The 18365-nt window shown below is 35.0% G+C and overlaps 1 protein-coding gene across 3 annotated transcripts in view; it reads left to right on the top strand.

The window, feature by feature from the left end:
* GRIA2 (glutamate ionotropic receptor AMPA type subunit 2) overlaps positions 1–18365 on the top strand; it is a 174805-nt gene that overhangs the window by 128159 nt on the left and 28281 nt on the right. For all 3 annotated transcript variants that reach the window (XM_044682199.1, XM_044682198.1, XM_044682200.1), the window contains 6 exons: positions 5827–5994; positions 6414–6518; positions 7302–7412; positions 10491–10697; positions 11221–11591; positions 17738–17936. In XM_044682199.1, coding sequence (XP_044538134.1) covers positions 5827–5994; positions 6414–6518; positions 7302–7412; positions 10491–10697; positions 11221–11591; positions 17738–17936 — 1161 coding nt within the window. The remainder of the gene's footprint in view (positions 1–5826; positions 5995–6413; positions 6519–7301; positions 7413–10490; positions 10698–11220; positions 11592–17737; positions 17937–18365) is intronic.

Genomic DNA, 18365 nt, shown 5'->3' with positions numbered 1-18365 from the left:
AGAAAGACAGAAAGAGAGAGAGAGAGAGAGAGAGAGAAAGAGAGAGAGAGAGAAAGTGACAGAGACAGACAGACAGAGAGGGGGAGAGAGAGAGAGAAAGACAGAGAGGGAGAGAGAGACAGAAAGAGACAGAGACAGAGACAGACAGAGACAGACAGACAGACAAAGAGAGAGAGAGATACAGTCAGAGACAGAGATAGAGAGACACAGAAAGAGACAGAGACAGAGAGACAGAGAAAGTGACAAAGACAGAGTGAAATAAAACCATTTAAGCCCTTAAGATTTGTCTCAATAAAACATGCTTGGCAGCAGGTGTGGGCATCCGTGTTGGAATCAATAGTCTGATTCAGGAAGTGTTTTTGCTATATCCTGGCTGTTTCTGCACTGGCAAAATGTTTCCTTGTCAAGACTTTCCTATATTAATCAAATCATACATCTGCACAAAATGAAAACAAACCAAAAAGCAAATCATTGAGCTTATTGTTTTCATTTTTTTTGTCTGCCAGTATATTTTCCTATATAAACAGCTTCTTTGACATTTGATAGCTGCCTGATTCTGGGCAAATTTTTTAACCTCTATGAGTCTCAGTGAAATGAAGAATTTGGAATGGCTCCCGAGGCCCTTCTACCCTTAAATCGATGATTCTATGAACTAGGAATTATGTAGAATTGGGTTTGGCTACTCTCTACTTGCCACACTATAAAAAGTTCTGGGGTTTTCATAGGAGGGCAGAGATTAGTGATGAACTGAAAGGTAAGTAAGGAAATGATCAGAACAATTTAACAGAAGTATTCGTGCTAAGGGTGGCAAATTACAGAAAGCTTAAGAAATTGGACCTCAGTTGAGATCAGAATTTCCACTGTTTTGACATTCACATGAAACAACTTAGGAAATCATTATATTCCTAAGACTTCTGAAAATTTAAGATAAATTATGAAAGGGGCCTTCGATGAACTTTTTATCCAGGTTAGGAGATTGTTTTATAACTGGCCAAACCAAGTGTGATGGCTGTTAAAATATTTTACAAAATCTGAAGCTGAAAACAGCGTTGACTTTTGTGTGAGAGGACCTAGTTTCAGTTTCCATCTATAAGGCTACTTGTGTGACCTTGGACAAGTCACTCAATATTTCTGGTGTTTAGTTTCTCCATATGGAAAATGAGTTGTAGATTCTGTCTTTCAGGTCCTTCGAACTGATTAAATGATCCTTGGGTTCCTTTATGTATCTACGATGTTAGATTCTAATTACAAAGGCCAGTTTTTAATCTTTTTTTAGCATAAAACTCATGAATGGAGAAAGAAATATCAATCAGAAATTATATCCTGGGGCGGAAGCAGGGTGGCTCAGTGGATTGAGAGCCAGGCCAAGGAAAGGGAGGTCCTAGGTTCAAATCTGGCTTCAGACACTTCCCAGCTGTGTGACCCTGGGCAAGTCACTTGACTCCCATTGCCCAGCTCTTACTACTCTTCTGCCTTGGAGCCAATACACAGTATTGACTCCAATATGGAAGGTAAGGGTTTAAAAAAAAAGGAGAAATTATATCCTGGGACTATAGGAATAACATTTTATCATATCAGAGAAAAGCATCTTAACTGTGTAGAGAGTTTGGGAAGAATTAATTTTTTTCCCTTTGGACCATTCACATTTAATTTATCATGATTGCCCATTTCCTCATTAACATGATATAAAGAAGAGTTTGTGACTATAAGTATATATTTTGTGTGTGCCTGTGTATGAGTGTGTATGTGTGTATAATGTGGGTCAAGTTTTAAGATTTTTTTCCCTGGTAAGGGACAGAATAAAATCCATCTAGTTTGTGGTTCTTAAATATTTTTATATCATGAACCCTAGTGAAATCTATAGACCTAAACTTAAAATAATATTCTAAATTTATAAAATAAAATATGAAATATTATAAAGGAAATAGATTATACTGTAGTATAATTAACAGCAGCAGCAAGTTCATGGATTCCCTGGTAAGAATTTCTGATGTCATTCAAACCCCTTGCTTTATTTGTCCTCATCACTTGGGTTAAAAAAAAAGATCTAGATTTGGGAATGTTCAACAAATTTGAACTTGTGAAATTAGTACAAATAAGATCTTTGTTATTATGTGGTAATAATAATAAAAAAACATAAATCCATACTCTAAATGGGAAAGGTAGACACACAGGAGTTTGTTGCTACACATACGAGAAAGTCCTTTAGCTTAAGGGAGAAGGAGATGTTTCAGGGAGATGAGCACAAAATTTCAGTTCAGGTAGTGAAATTTATGTCTCTAAGTGTTTTTTTGGTAGAGAACAGTCAAGGCCAGAGGTGGGAGATGGCACTCTAAATTGGACTCAAATGTGGTGGAGACGTTCACTTAGCAATGCCAGGACTGGGTAGGGACTTCTTTATCAGGACCAAAAACTGAATGAGGGATTGAGGTAGCAGAGGAGGAATGACTCCGGCTGCCTTGGATGGATAGAAGTTTTCTCCATTCAGAAGCTATAAGCATTAACTGCTTCACAAAAGGTCAGTTAGCAGGTCAGCACAGTAAATAAGTAAAAAAAAGTCTGTTTAAATACTTTATGGTCATTTTGACCACTTAGTCTAGGTGACTGCATATTGGAACCCAGTCATTATAACTTAATAACAAATAATACACAAATACAGTTTTACATATGAAGAAACCCAGGACCAATGTCCTGTCTAAAATCACACAACTGATAAGCTGAATAATTGGAACATAAAATCCAGGACTCCTTTCTCTATTGCATGTTGCTTCACATGGATAAATATAGTGTTAAAGTTATTATAGGAGGTAAAAATACCTTTGTAAGTCTCTATTTATACCATATTTGCATTGTTATGCTCAATTCTGGAAAGCATTCTTCTAAGGAAGACATTGATAAATTTTTGCAGGCCTCATTTCTGAGTAGGTATATTTTCTTTTTGGTACAGCCTGTCTTTCTCTTCCATTTCATAATGCTCCTCTCTCAAGCACCCAGGATCTTTATAATACTCTCTCGATACCATCTTCCCCAGAATCCCTCTTATTCCTCCTGTGTCTGCCTCTCCCCCATCAAAACCTACATTCCTTCTCTCTGATCTTACCTGATTATTATGAGCAAAGTAAATTGATTAAAAGGATTCCTATGGGGGGCAGCTGTGGATTGAGAGCCAGGCCTAGAGATAGGAAGTCCTAGGTTCAAATCTGGCCTCAGACACTTCCCAGCTGTGTGACCCTGGGCAAGTCACTTGACCCTCATTGCTTACCCTTTCCACTCTTCTGCCTTGGAGTCATATTGACTCCAAGATGTAAGGTAAGGGTTTGAAAAAAAGATTCCTATGAAGGTGAATGCATTTTAGTTTACTTAACCCTTAGGTAAGGGAATTTTTACTTTCTAAGATATTGCCAAAAACAAATAGATTTCAAGAAGGAAGTAAGGAATTTCAGGGCTTCTGGAATATATCATATATATTTCTCTATGTTATCTACTTAGTCATCAATCATCTCTTATCTTCATCATCTGTCTGTCAATTGTTCTATCTGTTATCTATGCATTCCTTAACGCAGAGCACATGACTGATTTGCCCACAATAACTTCATATAGCTCTATTTCAACTCCAGCTCTTCCAGAACTAAAATTATAGTGAAGTATTAGACAAATTATAAAATGAAAAAAGGGGACAAAAGGCACACACACACAAACACACACATTCTCTTTTTTTCCTGAAGAAAGAAGCAGATCTTGAATTATTCTTTTCCAAGTTTCCTAAGATATCTACCTTGATAATAATAATAGCAAGCAGTAATCGGAATGGTTTGTTGTAGGTTTAGAATTCTCCAGTATTTATAGTTGTGTGGTTTTAAAAATGTAGTACAAAGAGCCCAGGATTTAAAAGAAGAAGTTTTGGGTTGGAATTCTGCCACTAGTCTGCCACTTTTTATTTGTATGAATGTTATTTTCCTCATCTCTTAACAAGGAGGCAATGAGACTACAAGGAATAGACACAAGGACCTTAGAGGGTCCTGCCTTTGCTACTTAGGATAATAGACCTCAAGTTGGACAAGAATTCTGAGACCTCTAGTTTAAACCATTCATTTTACAGATGGTGTTATGTTCATATCCTGGGAAATGATGGATGATACCTTGAATGACAGGGGAGGGAGTTGGAAGGCATAGAATGTTCCTGGGTGCCGTGAGCCAGAGGCAATTGTTGGTTGGCCTGGCAGTATGAATTCCCCTGACAGCCACTTGAAGGAGTCTTTGGATTCTTTGGTCTTTGGTCTTGGGTATTTTGGCCTTTTGGTCTTTGGGGCTCTTTAAGTCTTTAGGTCTCTGGATCTTTCTAGCTTTTTAGGTCTCTAGGTCTCCGGGTGGTGAAGGAAGGGAGGCTGAGAGGTCTATGAAGAAGAGGGTAGGAAAAATCTGAATATTTCCTGAAGACCATGAGAGCTAGTGCATCACCAAACACTGATAGTGAGAAAGCTGAGAGAATAAGATCACCAACACAACTGCATCAATAGGAGTCCCTATTCTGTGGCTTGGCTGTGGCCAGGCTGAGCCAGAGGTGTAGTGGAGAACAAAGCTCCAGCTTCTACTGGATCAATAGCCTCCAGTTCTGATTGTCAACTAGTTATAGATATTAGATTGACAGTGTCTCCAATCCCCATTCCTTATCCTGTTTATTCTTTCCCTGATTATAGATTATAGATAAAGAGAGTTTAACAAGTACCTTCTTGAATGGTCTTTATATCACGACCCTTGGGAGAAGTCAATGCAGTCAGATTTCAGACATGATCCAAAGCAAACAAAAAGCCCTATAACAATTTACCCAACCCATGTTGGACCCGAAAGGGCTACTCATCCATCTAACCTTTCGGGGTCCTCCCTGGGCAAACTGTTAGAGAAAAGGGGAAATTATCACAACTATCAAGTGTGATCAGGGTTGGTGTTCCTCCATCATCTGCAACTGGGGAGAATACATAGATACATTTACATCCCTGTATATCTATATCTCCCTAGGCCCTTTTTGTTATAATAATGGTTAAGTGACTTGTCTAAGGTTAAAGAGGTAAAGTGCATTGGACACAAGATTTGAACCTAGGACCTCTGATTCCAGAGCAATTGATCTTTCCACTGCTGCCTGTGTGACTTTGGACAAATCAGTTGTCCTCTCTAGGGAGGATAATTTCCTCAACTATAAAATGAAGGAGTGGGGTTGGACTAAGTGGTGAGTTTTGATTTAGGAGTCAGAAGATCTGAGTTCAAATTTGAATTATCTTATTTAATACCTGGCTGACTTTGTGCAAATCAATGCCTGTATATTAGCTTCAATTTCCTCTTCTAAAAAATGAAGGTGGTGTACTAGGTCTCTAAGATCTCTTCCAGTTTTACATATATGATTGAGTGATAAGACGTTGTCTAAGCTCCCTCTCAGTTCTAGGTGTACATTGTCAAGCAGCATGGCACTTAAGATTTAGAAGAATTACATTCAAATTCTCCCTCTAGCACTACCTTTATGACCATGAAAAGTCATTTAATTTCTCTCATTCTTAGTTTTCTATTGTATAAAAAAAGAGAGTTGGATTAAATGACCTCTTTAGTTCTTTTCTGCTTTCAATCTCTGATCTAATTAAATATAGAGACTACCTCTTTGAGCTCTCAATCTATGATTCTGGGAAACACAATGCTTTCTTTTACTTTACTGAGATTTTATATTTCATATAGTCTCTGCTTTGTAGATCTGCTTTGTAGATAGAAGCTATCACAGGATTGTACATGGATTCTCAGTGCCCTCCCATGTCCTAATGCAATGCATTTACCTCTTTCCAGTACACTTCTGCTCTGACTTATGATGCTGTCCAGGTGATGACTGAAGCTTTTCGCAATCTGCGTAAGCAAAGAATTGAAATCTCCAGAAGAGGAAATGCTGGAGACTGCCTTGCAAACCCCGCTGTGCCCTGGGGACAAGGAGTAGAGATAGAAAGGGCACTAAAACAGGCGAGTCTATCCATCTAATATAAAGATGAATGAAGATGTGCAAATGTCTTTCTCAGAATTTCTTTTGTATATTGGACTATTGGTCCTTCTTGTCAGGTTCTCCTTTTTCCCAAGCAGGAAGCTATGTCTTAACTATGGAAAGGAAAGTTCAAAATTAAAGGAAAAGCATATATATATATATATAATTATATATATATATAATATATACACATATAATACATTTAACTCTTTTCGATACACTTCTACTCTGACTTATGATGACTTACTATGTATATAATAATATATATAACTATATTTTTATAGTTATATATGTAGTGCATATATATATATAAAACCTAGAAGCATATTTACAATAATTAGGGCACGTTATGTATATGAAGTGAATTTATTTGTGTTCTTTTTCCCTTTTCCTTATGTAGGTCCAAGTAGAAGGTCTTTCAGGAAATATAAAGTTTGACCAGAATGGAAAAAGAATAAATTATACAATTAACATCATGGAGCTCAAAACTAATGGGCCTCGGAAGGTAAATTACTTAGTGCCTTTTATGGCTGTCTTCTGCTATGTCATATGGGAAGGTAGGTGACTCAGTACCATGCTGAACAAAGAGGTCTCAGAGATGCATATTTGCAAAGATTTTACTAGTCTTTTAATATATATGATATATTTAATAAAACATATTCAAATGGTCTTCACATATACTGAAATACTTTCAATGATTACTCCCAAACATAAGCCCAGCAACTCCTGGTAAGTACTGTAAACTACCAATTTACTTTTAAAGAGGTGCAAATTGAATCATGATGCTTTTTATTCAGACCAAGACTGAGAAGAAATTAACATGAGAAAAAAAGATGTTATGATTATGTATTGATTATTAATTTCTGGGTCTTGAATGATATTTCAAAGAGCAATCTGTCATAATCAAACTTCCAAATACTGCATTCCTTAATCTCCATGTCCATTATATAAATTAAAATATAATCTTTCTGAGTTTTTATTTATATTTCCAAATGTCCCACCTCCAAAAATATCCACAGGTATTTCTACATGTTTGAATATATATATATATATATTTGTGAAAATAAAATGAACAACATAACCATAAGAATCATAACAAGATGTTATTCTCTTCATTTTTATTTCTATTCTGTCAGGGTTAAATGTATTAATGATAAATCTCTGCATTCACAAAGCTGTAGTTAATTTGTGAAACTATTAGATATTGGAATAATGAGTTGAATTTACTGAAATGCTTTGTTATAGAAGGGCATTCATTAGTTTGCTTATCTCCTGCCACCTTTTTCAGATTGGATATTGGAGTGAAATGGACAAAATGGTAGTGACACTTACTGAAATCCCTTCAGGGAATGACACCTCTGGACTGGAAAATAAGACTGTTGTTGTCACCACAATCTTGGTAATTATTCATATAAGAGAATACCTTATTTGTTGTGGGTTTTTTCGTTGTGGTGATTATTGCTTTATTTTGTCCTTTTTCTTTATGGGAAGATCATTGTAGCTTCTCATTATTGTCATTTAGTTCCTGATATCAATAGTAAGTATTTCATGATCATCATAATTGACATCAAAAGACTATTATTGAATTCCTCTTTATGTGCAAAGTATCATACTTCATGCTGAGTAGGCAGAAATAATTCTCTAAATCTGGACATCATTCTCCTTGAGAAGCCTGAAGTCTAGTTGGGGAGACAAAATGTCTACATTGAGGGGGCAGCTGGGTAGCTCAGTGGATTGAGAGCCAAGCCTAGAGATGGGAGGTCCTAGGTTCAAATCCGGCCTCAGACACTTCCCAGCTGTGTGACCCTGGGTAAGTCACTTGACCCCCATTGCCTACTCTTACCACTCTTCTGCCTTGGAGCCAATACACAGTATTGACTCTAAGATGGGAGGTGAGGGTTTAAAAGAAAATGTCTACATGTGAGAAAAAAAATCAGAGACAATCCAAATGTTTATAATCAAGGGATACAGGAGAGACAAAACATACACACACACACACACACATATATGTATATGTATATAAATATAGATGTTTGTGTAGGTGTGTATATATACACAGATATGTGTATTTATAATTTCTGTTAATATAGTGAATTACAAATTACATATATATAGGTATTTAGGTATATTTAATTTTCACAGAAACATGATGGAGGATAGTGATTATTAATATGCCTTTTTTATGGATTTAGAAAATTAAATAGTTATACAGTTAGTAATAGTGGAATCTTCTGACTCTAATGCAAAGCCTCTTCCCATTACATCGTACAAAGAAATAAGAGAAGAAAGAGATGAGGGCCAGTATGGTATAGTGAATTTGGTACTAGACTTTTAGTCAAGGAGAATATTTCAAATTCAATTTCTGATACTTTATCTCATGATTAGGAAGCATCAGTTAATCACTCTGGGACTTTTTCTAAAGTAAAATAAAGGGTTGAAACACTACCTCAAGTTGCTTCTAACTCGCAGTTAATGATCCTAAAGACATTTCTGTTGGCCTGAACTATTGTGCAAGAGGTAAAATTTCACTGGGGTTTTGTGCTCAAGAGTATTCTTGTAGGTGGAGGTAGGTGGAGGCAAATGCTAGCTTTTCTGAGGAGCTCTTTCATTTTCTACTATTAGAACAATCATACCCAAACCGAGTCTTTGATTTCTTTATTTATTAAAAGAACCTAGTTTCACAATATTTTATGCAAGATATTTCCAGGGAGAAAAATAATATATTTGGTCCTCACACTGTAGTCCAGATTAATATGGGAATTCACCTTATCTTTTGTTCCATATTAGGAAACTACTAAGTAATCCTTCTATCCAGTAAGGACACTATTTTGTTGAAATTGTTACTTAGGCTCTGACTACCCATTATAAAAACTCAGCTAGGTGACATAGTAAATAGAATTCCAGACCTAAAGCCAGGAAAATTAATCTTCCCTCCTATGTTTTTATCTGGCTTCAGACCTCTGCTAACTTTGTGACCCTGGGCAAGTCGCTGAAATCAGTTTGCCTCAGTTATTCATCTGTAAAATGAACTGGAAAAGGAAATTGCAAACCACTCCAGTATCTTTGCAAAGGAAATCTCTTAATGGGATCATGAACACAACCGAAACAACTGAACAACAAAAAATACTTTGTGAAATGAAGTATGAATCAAAGTGATATATTCAGCAAATGTCCACATAATTATTTTAAAGGGGGCTGTCCTCATTTTAAAATATAGCATTTATCCTTTTTCACATATGCAATAAAATTAGTTTCTCTTAATGTGTGGAGCAGAAGAATTATTAATCCTACCTTTAGTTGTTTTGTCTCTTCCATAAAACTAAGCATTTTGCTATTCCTCCATTTGATTAAAATGGAAAATGGGACAAAAATTAATTAACTTTGCAAACCCTTCCCATGTGCCTTCTTTTGGCAGTTGGGTAAAAGGCTAAGGAGAAAGGAGAGAAAAAACCAGGGCTTTCTTTGGCATCTGGTCCAACTTTACCCATATCATAGTTATAACAACAACCATAATAATAGGTAGGTAATGTTTATATCATGCCTTAAGTGGTATAGAGTGTCTCTCTTACTCTACTTCATTTGATCTATAGTAAGTACTTAAATGCTTTTAAAATGATTTGATTCAAATAACTCGTCTGTAAATTCTATCATAATACTGAGCCTAGGAGTGAGCGGATACTCAAACACAGAAACCAATGACAGTTAAGCATGTTAAAATGAGTTTTATCTGTCTGCATAGAAAGTATAGATTACCATAAAAATATCAGGATGCTCCTTAGTTTATGGCAACAAGAGGGTGAACTGAATCAAATGAATAGAACACAGGATAAAGACAAATGCTGCATCTATGAAGGCAGTATGTGATAGTGGATAGAATACTGAATTTGAAGTCAGAAAAAGTTTTGTTTCTAAATGATGGTTACTAGCTATGTGATCATGGACATGTTGTTCAACTTCTATAATTTTAATTTTTTCATCTGTAAATAATGACATTTTAAAATTTTCCTACCAATGGATGTTGTTGGGCTGAAATGAGATATGTGTGTGTGTGTGTGTGTGTGTGTGTGTGAGAGAGAGAGAGAGAGAGAGAGAGAGAAAGAAAGAAAATCCTTTTCTGTAAAGATACTATATAAATCTCACTTAGGATGATGATGATAATGATTGGATTCCGGTTAAAATTATAAATAAGGTGACAAAAAAGCCTTAGCTAAATTATTAAATGGAAAATTCATATGATATTATTAAAGGACATTTAAAAATTAGGTTGTTCAAACTTTTCAGCTGATATGGAGGACAGTAATCACATTGTCTATATAGAATGTTCAATTTATCTTCAAAAGAGTAATTATTAAATTTTAAGTTAATCAAACAAAAAGTAAATCAATTACCCAAAAGGGTTTTGGAGGGTGGCTTGTTTGTAATTCAAGGTATTTGACAGCTACCTTCAGTCAGCCAAATTATATTTTTTTCTAAACAGGAATCTCCTTATGTCATGATGAAGAAAAATCATGAAATGTTAGAAGGAAATGAGCGATATGAAGGCTATTGTGTAGACTTGGCTGCAGAAATTGCCAAACATTGTGGATTCAAATACAAGTTAACTATTGTTGGGGATGGCAAGTATGGGGCCAGGGACGCAGATACAAAAATTTGGAACGGGATGGTTGGAGAGCTCGTGTATGGGGTAAGAACACATTGCACTTTTTTTTCTTTCATTCAAATTATTCAAATTTTTTTGTGGATATATTTTATGCCCTTAAGATTCCTTGTATCTGGATTTTTATAAAATCACTGGCGATATACTAGTTCATATTCACATGAACATTTCAAAGATTACATCATTCAACTAGAATTTAAAATGCAGATTAACTGAAAATGGACCACAATCTATGTTTCTTCTCTATTTAAGCAGATGGTCATATGCTTTGTTCTAATTCTGGAAAGGGCATGTCAGAGAAATAGAGACTCAGAATAAAGATGTGCTTACCATAGGCAAGCCAGATGGGTGTATTGTGTACATTGAAAAAGGAGGGATATTTGGGGAGTAAATCGTTATTTTGTTTCCCCTTTGTCTGGACTCTGCCAGTGAGATGAACATTGCCATTTCCCTGCTACCCTGGTCTTCATCTCCAATTGAAGAAATAGAGCCATCAGTCCTTGCTAACTACATCTGTCATTGTTCTGAACTCTCTTTGTTTCCCTTACAGAAAGCCGATATTGCAATTGCTCCATTAACTATTACATTGGTGAGAGAAGAAGTGATTGACTTCTCCAAACCCTTTATGAGCCTCGGGATCTCAATTATGATCAAGAAGCCTCAGAAGTCCAAACCAGGAGTGTTTTCGTTTCTCGATCCCTTAGCCTATGAAATCTGGATGTGCATTGTCTTTGCCTACATTGGGGTCAGTGTAGTTTTATTCCTGGTCAGCAGATTCAGCCCCTACGAGTGGCACACTGAGGAGTTTGAAGATGGACGAGAAACACAAAGTAACGAGTCAACTAATGAATTTGGGATATTTAATAGTCTCTGGTTTTCCCTGGGTGCCTTTATGCAGCAAGGATGCGATATTTCGCCAAGGTTGGTTACATGCCCATTTCAGCTTTGTGCATTTTAGGTCTCAGAAAGATATTCATGGTACCTATAGATTTACTCTAAAGATGAAACCCGATGCCACCTTCTTGTCCAAGCAGGTTCAAGCTCCTGAAAGGGCAGACTGTTGGCCATGGGCAGTGAAATATTTGATCAATATTCATCAAATATTGATTGTGTATTTCTCTGGTGAATTTATAAGTACCACGGAGAGGCTATAAAATGCATAAGGTCCCTATCATTCCATGCCTTCTTGGAGGGGTACCGTGTTTTTGCTGCATATTCCTATTTTACAGTTATCTGTGTGTCTAAACCACAGAACTGTATATGGGAACAACAGGTAACTTGATTCAAGAGCTTCAGAAGCAGCAAAGCCCCCAAAGCTATTTTGTCTATTCCTTGACCTATTATTCATCCACAAAAATGAGATAAGATTGGATCATGAATGTTACTTGGCAAACAGTATTACTGAAAAACACACACATACCCACCCACACACACACACACACACACACACAATAGTGGATACAATGTTTCTCACGATTTTAGAACAATTTACTGGGATCATAATAAGGGTGATTGAAATATTGGGAATCATATGAATGGCATAGTATGAAATCACTTCAGACTTGTCTACTCTTAGGAGTACTTTTATGAATCTGGTAATATTAGAGCTCTCTTGTTCTCTCTCTCTCTCTCTCTCTCTCTCTCTCTCTCTCTCTCTCTCTTTCTCTCTCTCTCTCTCTCGTTGTCTCTCTCTCACACACTCTTAATTAAACGAATAAAGTTAAGATGTAAAAAGAAAAATATGAAATAAATTACCAGAGTGCACATTTAAATAAGAAATAGAGCAGAGCAACAATCTTCTATTATAGAAGAATGATTCAGGTTCTTTTCAGTTTTAGTTATAGAATAGAACGATTTTTTAACTTGATCTGTTTTGATGCTTGGGTGATTATTTAAATCACCAAACCAAGAGAAAGGATATGTCTTCCATAATTATCATTTGTTAAGTGACTTCATTAGAATGATGCAGTATATCCTTAATATGATGCATATTTATTTATTATTCCGGAGACCTTAAGATTAGACTGATATCTGTGTCTAAAAATGACAAAGGTAGGATCAAGGGATCTCTTTGGTTTCTTCTAGCCTTAAATCTCTGGTCCTAATTTATAATAATGCATTACATTCTAGGACAGTACATGTCAAAAATCATTCGGAATCTAAGAGATGATGAGGCACCTTTGGGTTATGAAAATCTGATACTATTATTTTAGAATGACTGCTCATTCTATTGTCACCTGTGGATATGGAAATTTTTTTCAAAATATTTATAACAACATAATAGAAATAATCCTAAGTGATAAGTAGGTTCAATAGATATCCTGGATACTTTCCAACTCTAAAATTATATAATTTTATGCCAGAAATAATGATAACATGAAATAACCCATGAAGCAAAAGTTTAAAAAAATCATTGGATATTTGGTTAATAATAAAGCTAATCTAGGTTAATAGGGATGAACCAAGGAGGGTTGCAATCCTTTGTCCATTATCTATGTGGTTGCACCAGAATGCAGGGAGCAGGAAATACTGCTTATGTACTGTGTGTGGCATTAAGCTACCTTTTGATATATCAAAATCATTCATCATTTCATTTCTAAATTTGATTCACCCAGATTTTTAATAGAAGGAAATTGCTTAAATTGAGGAAGTTAAGGAAAAGAAGTCCCTAGTTTAGATAATAGCAATCAACTCTTCAAATGAGTTTTGCTAACCTCCTTTTTAGGGAGACATTAACTTTAATGTTTTTTAACGATTTTGGCCTTGAAGGATTACTAAAAAGTAATGGTTGCCTGGCCTTGAAATAGAAGGCTAGTCTTGTTTAGCTGAGCAGTCAAATATTAGGGGTTTTCTCCATTAAAAGACCTTTCATTTCTTGGAATGGAAAAAAATGTTTATTATATTCCTTGGTTGTTGTTTTTCTTACTTCTTTAGGAGGAGAACCAGAGGAGAAAATGAGAGCAACTACATAAAATAGTGTGTCCAGACATACTTTTATTTTCCAAGGCTGAGGAAAATAGATAAATATATTATAGTGCAAAAAAAATGATAGGAAGGATTCTAGCTGATTTCACGTTATTGAGTCCGTTTATTTTTAGGTATCCCATTGCTTGGTGCCTCTAAAATAGTATGTTTCATGAAGATAATATTTCTGCCTGTCTTAAACCTATGAAAAACTACATTTATAAATCCCAGAATGGTTTCCTTTATTCACTTATTGTAAGAGGATATCCTAGCATATGAACTCCTTAAGAATTTAGAGGTAATTTGAATGAGTTACTCTGTGCCTTATATCAATTAATTACTTTTTGATGTTTCAGGAACTATAAGTCTCCCTTCACTTCTCAAAACCATTATGATATGATACTCCCAATAGTTTGTTAAGGGATTACATTTCATTGATGAGTCCTAGTATTAGTGTAAGACCTTTATTCCCAGGTACTAAATTACTGCTGGTAGTTATCTTGGCTCCTGTTTGTAGTGACACTGGTTGTTAACAGAGCTGAAACCTTAATAAGTACCTATAGAAATATGGGGTATGGGATTAACTCTGGCACTGTGCCAGAAAAAACAGCAAGGAAGATGTATATTCTTCCTTAATGCTACAGCAATGTTTCCTTTTCTTTGACCTTAATTTCTTGGGCTAGTCCCTATGGAAAATGGACATGTAAATGCATTTAAAAACCTATTTACTGTATTTTACAAAGACTGAAGACTCCTTCTTACCTGTCAATGAAAGTTAATGTCTTGAAACTAAGCAAACTACTTTTCTTAGGGCTAAAAATTGTTTCTTGAAAGAGTGTCTCCAAAAGTCCACTGCTGGATAGGAAAATGGAATTCATATTACAGAATCAATTTGAAGGCATCTTTTCTAGGAACCTCCATCTAATATATATATAACATATAACATATTACATATTATAGAATAATTTCTGCATCACTATTGTTTTTTAGTTGTGCATAATGTAAAGATGGAGAGAAAGAGTTGTGGGGAGTGGAAGGATTTTCAGTAAGTCAAACCCATAACTTTTCATTATGAAATGAGGATTCAGAGTTATTCAGTGAATTTTCTGGAAAAGAGATCAGAACAGAATAACATTCATAGCAAAAGTGAATATGAAAATGTTTGAGGTGATAAATTCTTTATCATCCCTTTCACCATAAAGATTTATAACATATAATCTATTTGTGAAATAAGTAAGAAATGATATAAAATACATATTACCTAATTTATTATTTTATGGGGCATTCTGAAAGCTAGTTATATCTAAATAATCTGTTGAATCAGCTAAAATAAGCCTTTTTTCTGAGTTCAATCCATTGATAGAATCAACAAATAGAAATGAAAGAAAAGATACCTTGAAGATGGTCTGTTTTTTCCTTTGTTTCCAAGTTTTTAAATTTTGTGTGTGAAGTACAGTAGCCAATCACAGACCTGATCCCAGGAAGGTTTAGCATAGGAGCTTTGGCCAGCTTCATTTCTGATCTGTGTGGATTCACTTCTCTAGACAGTATGGTGACCTTCTAATCCCTATGGATCATCATATTGGTGTTAGACTTATTCTCAACACCCAATCAGGTTAATCTGCTTCAGCTCAGTAGTCCCAAATTTGTCTTCCATCAGTCTGTATCTCCATAGTAGAAAATAATATAGATATGCAACATCATTCATATGATAGTAAATATCATAGCTGTGCACCACTATTCCAAGCATATATGTGTACACATGTATATGAACACAGGTTCACAAATACCATATGTATATTGACATAAACTATATATATTTTGCCCACAACATACATGCATGTATATATGTATATATGCATATATACATTCATAGATAGAATAATTATTTTTAGGTACTATGCTAGACACTGGGGATACAAAACTATTGAATGAAACAACCCTTACTTCCAAGGAGTTTCCATTCTGATGGAGAATATTGAAAAGAAAGCACATCATAGATGTGTTGGTGTTATTTTTCACATTTAGTCCAAATGTTTGGGAAAATATTTATTCTAGAAAACAAAGATAAAAATTGCTTTAAGTTTAATTAAACAATCCTCCAAAATTATACTCTATTTCCTTCATCAAATCACAGTCCTCTGTTTTGTTAACAGTAGAATTAATTGATGAACCAGGAAAATTAGAAAATAAGTTAGATAATCAAACCCTGAATTATTTCGGACAGATGCTTATATCAAATGAGCATATATAACTCCATGTGACGCAAGAAACATACTATGAGAGGCAAGTGTGAGATCTTAAGTCCTTTTATAATGGAACAAATATTTTTGTTCCTGTAACATATTGCCTATTACATGTACTGCTATAAAGTCAAAAGCAATTACCCTCCACTCTGAGCCTTGTTTTAAGGGATGCTAATAACCAGGTGCTATATCTGTCTTCTCAAGGTACTTGCCATGTAATTAAATCTTCAGTTGCTAAGGGGCAAATAATGATCTCTTTTAAAAAAATAAGTGCTTCTAAATTAGGGGTTTCCCAAAATTTAAAAGAAAAACCCTTTCTGAAATATAAATAAAACAACTCCAGACTACCCTATCCAGCATTTTTCTTTTGTTTTTCTATCACAATTACTTTACCTTCTTTATCCTTGTACCTTAATCACAAAGCGAACTGGGGTGGTGGAGAATTCTGGGTGATTTTCATGTTTTTTTTTTGGTTTGTTGTTCCCACAACTTGTTGTTATATAACTTTATTCTTTCTTTGTAAATGACCTTTTTATAATTTCCTTAATATAATCAGTTTGCTAATTTACAAAGGCTCTCCTCAAAGGATTTGGTACAGTGGGAATGTGTCCTCCAAAGGCTTGGTTAGGAAGAGGATTAATGAGTGATATTCTGAAGAACCTACCCTACTATTTTCTTGATTTTTTTAGGGGTCTTCAACTGAAAAGTGAAAAAATATTCTAAATGTGGGAAAAAGCAGAACTCCTAAAAACAGTGATAAGAATTGATGTATCAATTGTTAAGGGACACCACAAACCTCAAAATTATTCACATTCCTACCTAATTTTTTCATTCATTTTTGCAAAACACTATATAAACTCTTTGTAAGAGCCTTATTCTAAAAAGAGATGATTCCAAAGTCCATTAGGAATGTGAAAAGCCTTTTTTGTATTATTAAGAATTGATTTATGGTCAAAGCAATTTTAGTTTTTATTGTGTTTTTAAATGACATTTCCCCCCGGTAAATGCTTGAATATGTCTAATTTGTTTTTCCCTGAGTTTCCTGTCTTCTTTTTTTTCTTAAGCAGGAGGTACAAAAGAAAAGGCCCCAAGCCACTTATCTACTGAATGAAAGCATCAGATTTGTACTTAATAGGAATTATATTTTTTCGATTGTCTTTGTTTTTAATAATAGCAAGTTACCTTCATTTCCTATCTGGTATTACATTCAGTGGCTACATTTCACAAAGCATTTTGGAGCTTGGAGGTTGGGAACATTCTTCTTACAACTGACACAGAGTATTCTTCAGTCTCTTGGTACTTCTCTCAGTTAGGTAAAAGACTGCTACATAGGTTGATCCTATTCTCTACCTGAATGTTTTCAAAGAAAAGTCAGCTTGACTCCACGAGTGATTGCGTATCTGTTATATATTTGTCAACTGATTTATGTGTTAGTTACAGTTTTGATCTGGATATTTCTAGCTGTTTTTGATAATCCCACTCATATTTCACTGAATCATATGTAGACAGTTGGACAAGAAAATATGAACATTTGGTGAATTAATTTTACAAAGTTTTTGAAAATCTTCTTTTCAGGACTTTACAACACTGATGAATTTGGACATTATCGCCTTGCAAAGTAAACTGATGTCTGAAGTCTGGGCATTTGCCATTCTCTGCAAAGCTCAACGAGTTATTTTCCGTCCTGCCCTCAAAGCCTTATAATTTGTTTCCATTAACAAGCAGAGACACACAAAAAAGGATAATCTGACCTAGTTCTCGATGATTATAATTCAGTATTTGCATAAAACTGATAATCTGTCTTCCTCTTAGGACATTCATTTCATTTTTACAAGTCCATTTCATACTTGTTATTAGATCCCTGTCTGGGCGCATTGTTGGAGGTGTGTGGTGGTTCTTTACCCTCATCATAATCTCATCCTACACGGCTAACTTAGCTGCCTTCCTGACCGTAGAAAGGATGGTGTCTCCCATTGAGAGTGCTGAGGATCTTTCTAAGCAAACAGAAATTGCTTATGGGACATTAGACTCTGGCTCCACAAAAGAATTTTTTAGGGTAAGATATTATTTTATAGCTTCTTATGTTGGTTTTAAATTTTGTTCTATTAAAAGGTGTTTGTAAGACAATAATAATAAAAAAAACCTACTAAAATGTGTAGATTTGCACATTTGAAGTTGCCTAGGGAAGTCTCTTCATGTTGGTATGAATTTTCTTGACCTATGTCTGGAAACAGATTGAAGCAAGAAATTCTTCAATTGAGGAATTTTTTAAAATTATCTCTTTTTAAAATATTTCCTCCTGGAGTATGTGACTCAGTCTTTGGCTTGGTACTGCAAATCCTAAGTAATAGTCTTGGAGGATAATATTTAAAGTTGGGAAATTTATTCTAATTAGTGTTGATTCATAATCTTGTGTCTGTCCCAAATGTTGTCTATGATAATATTGAATTTAAAATTCTAGCACTCTAAAAGAAAACCTATAATA

Source organism: Gracilinanus agilis, chromosome 6 (genome assembly GCF_016433145.1).
Source record: "Gracilinanus agilis isolate LMUSP501 chromosome 6, AgileGrace, whole genome shotgun sequence".
Classification (NCBI taxonomy): domain Eukaryota; kingdom Metazoa; phylum Chordata; class Mammalia; order Didelphimorphia; family Didelphidae; genus Gracilinanus; species Gracilinanus agilis.
The sequence above is the reverse complement of the archived record's forward strand: the minus strand, read 5'-3'. Positions and strand labels throughout refer to the sequence as shown.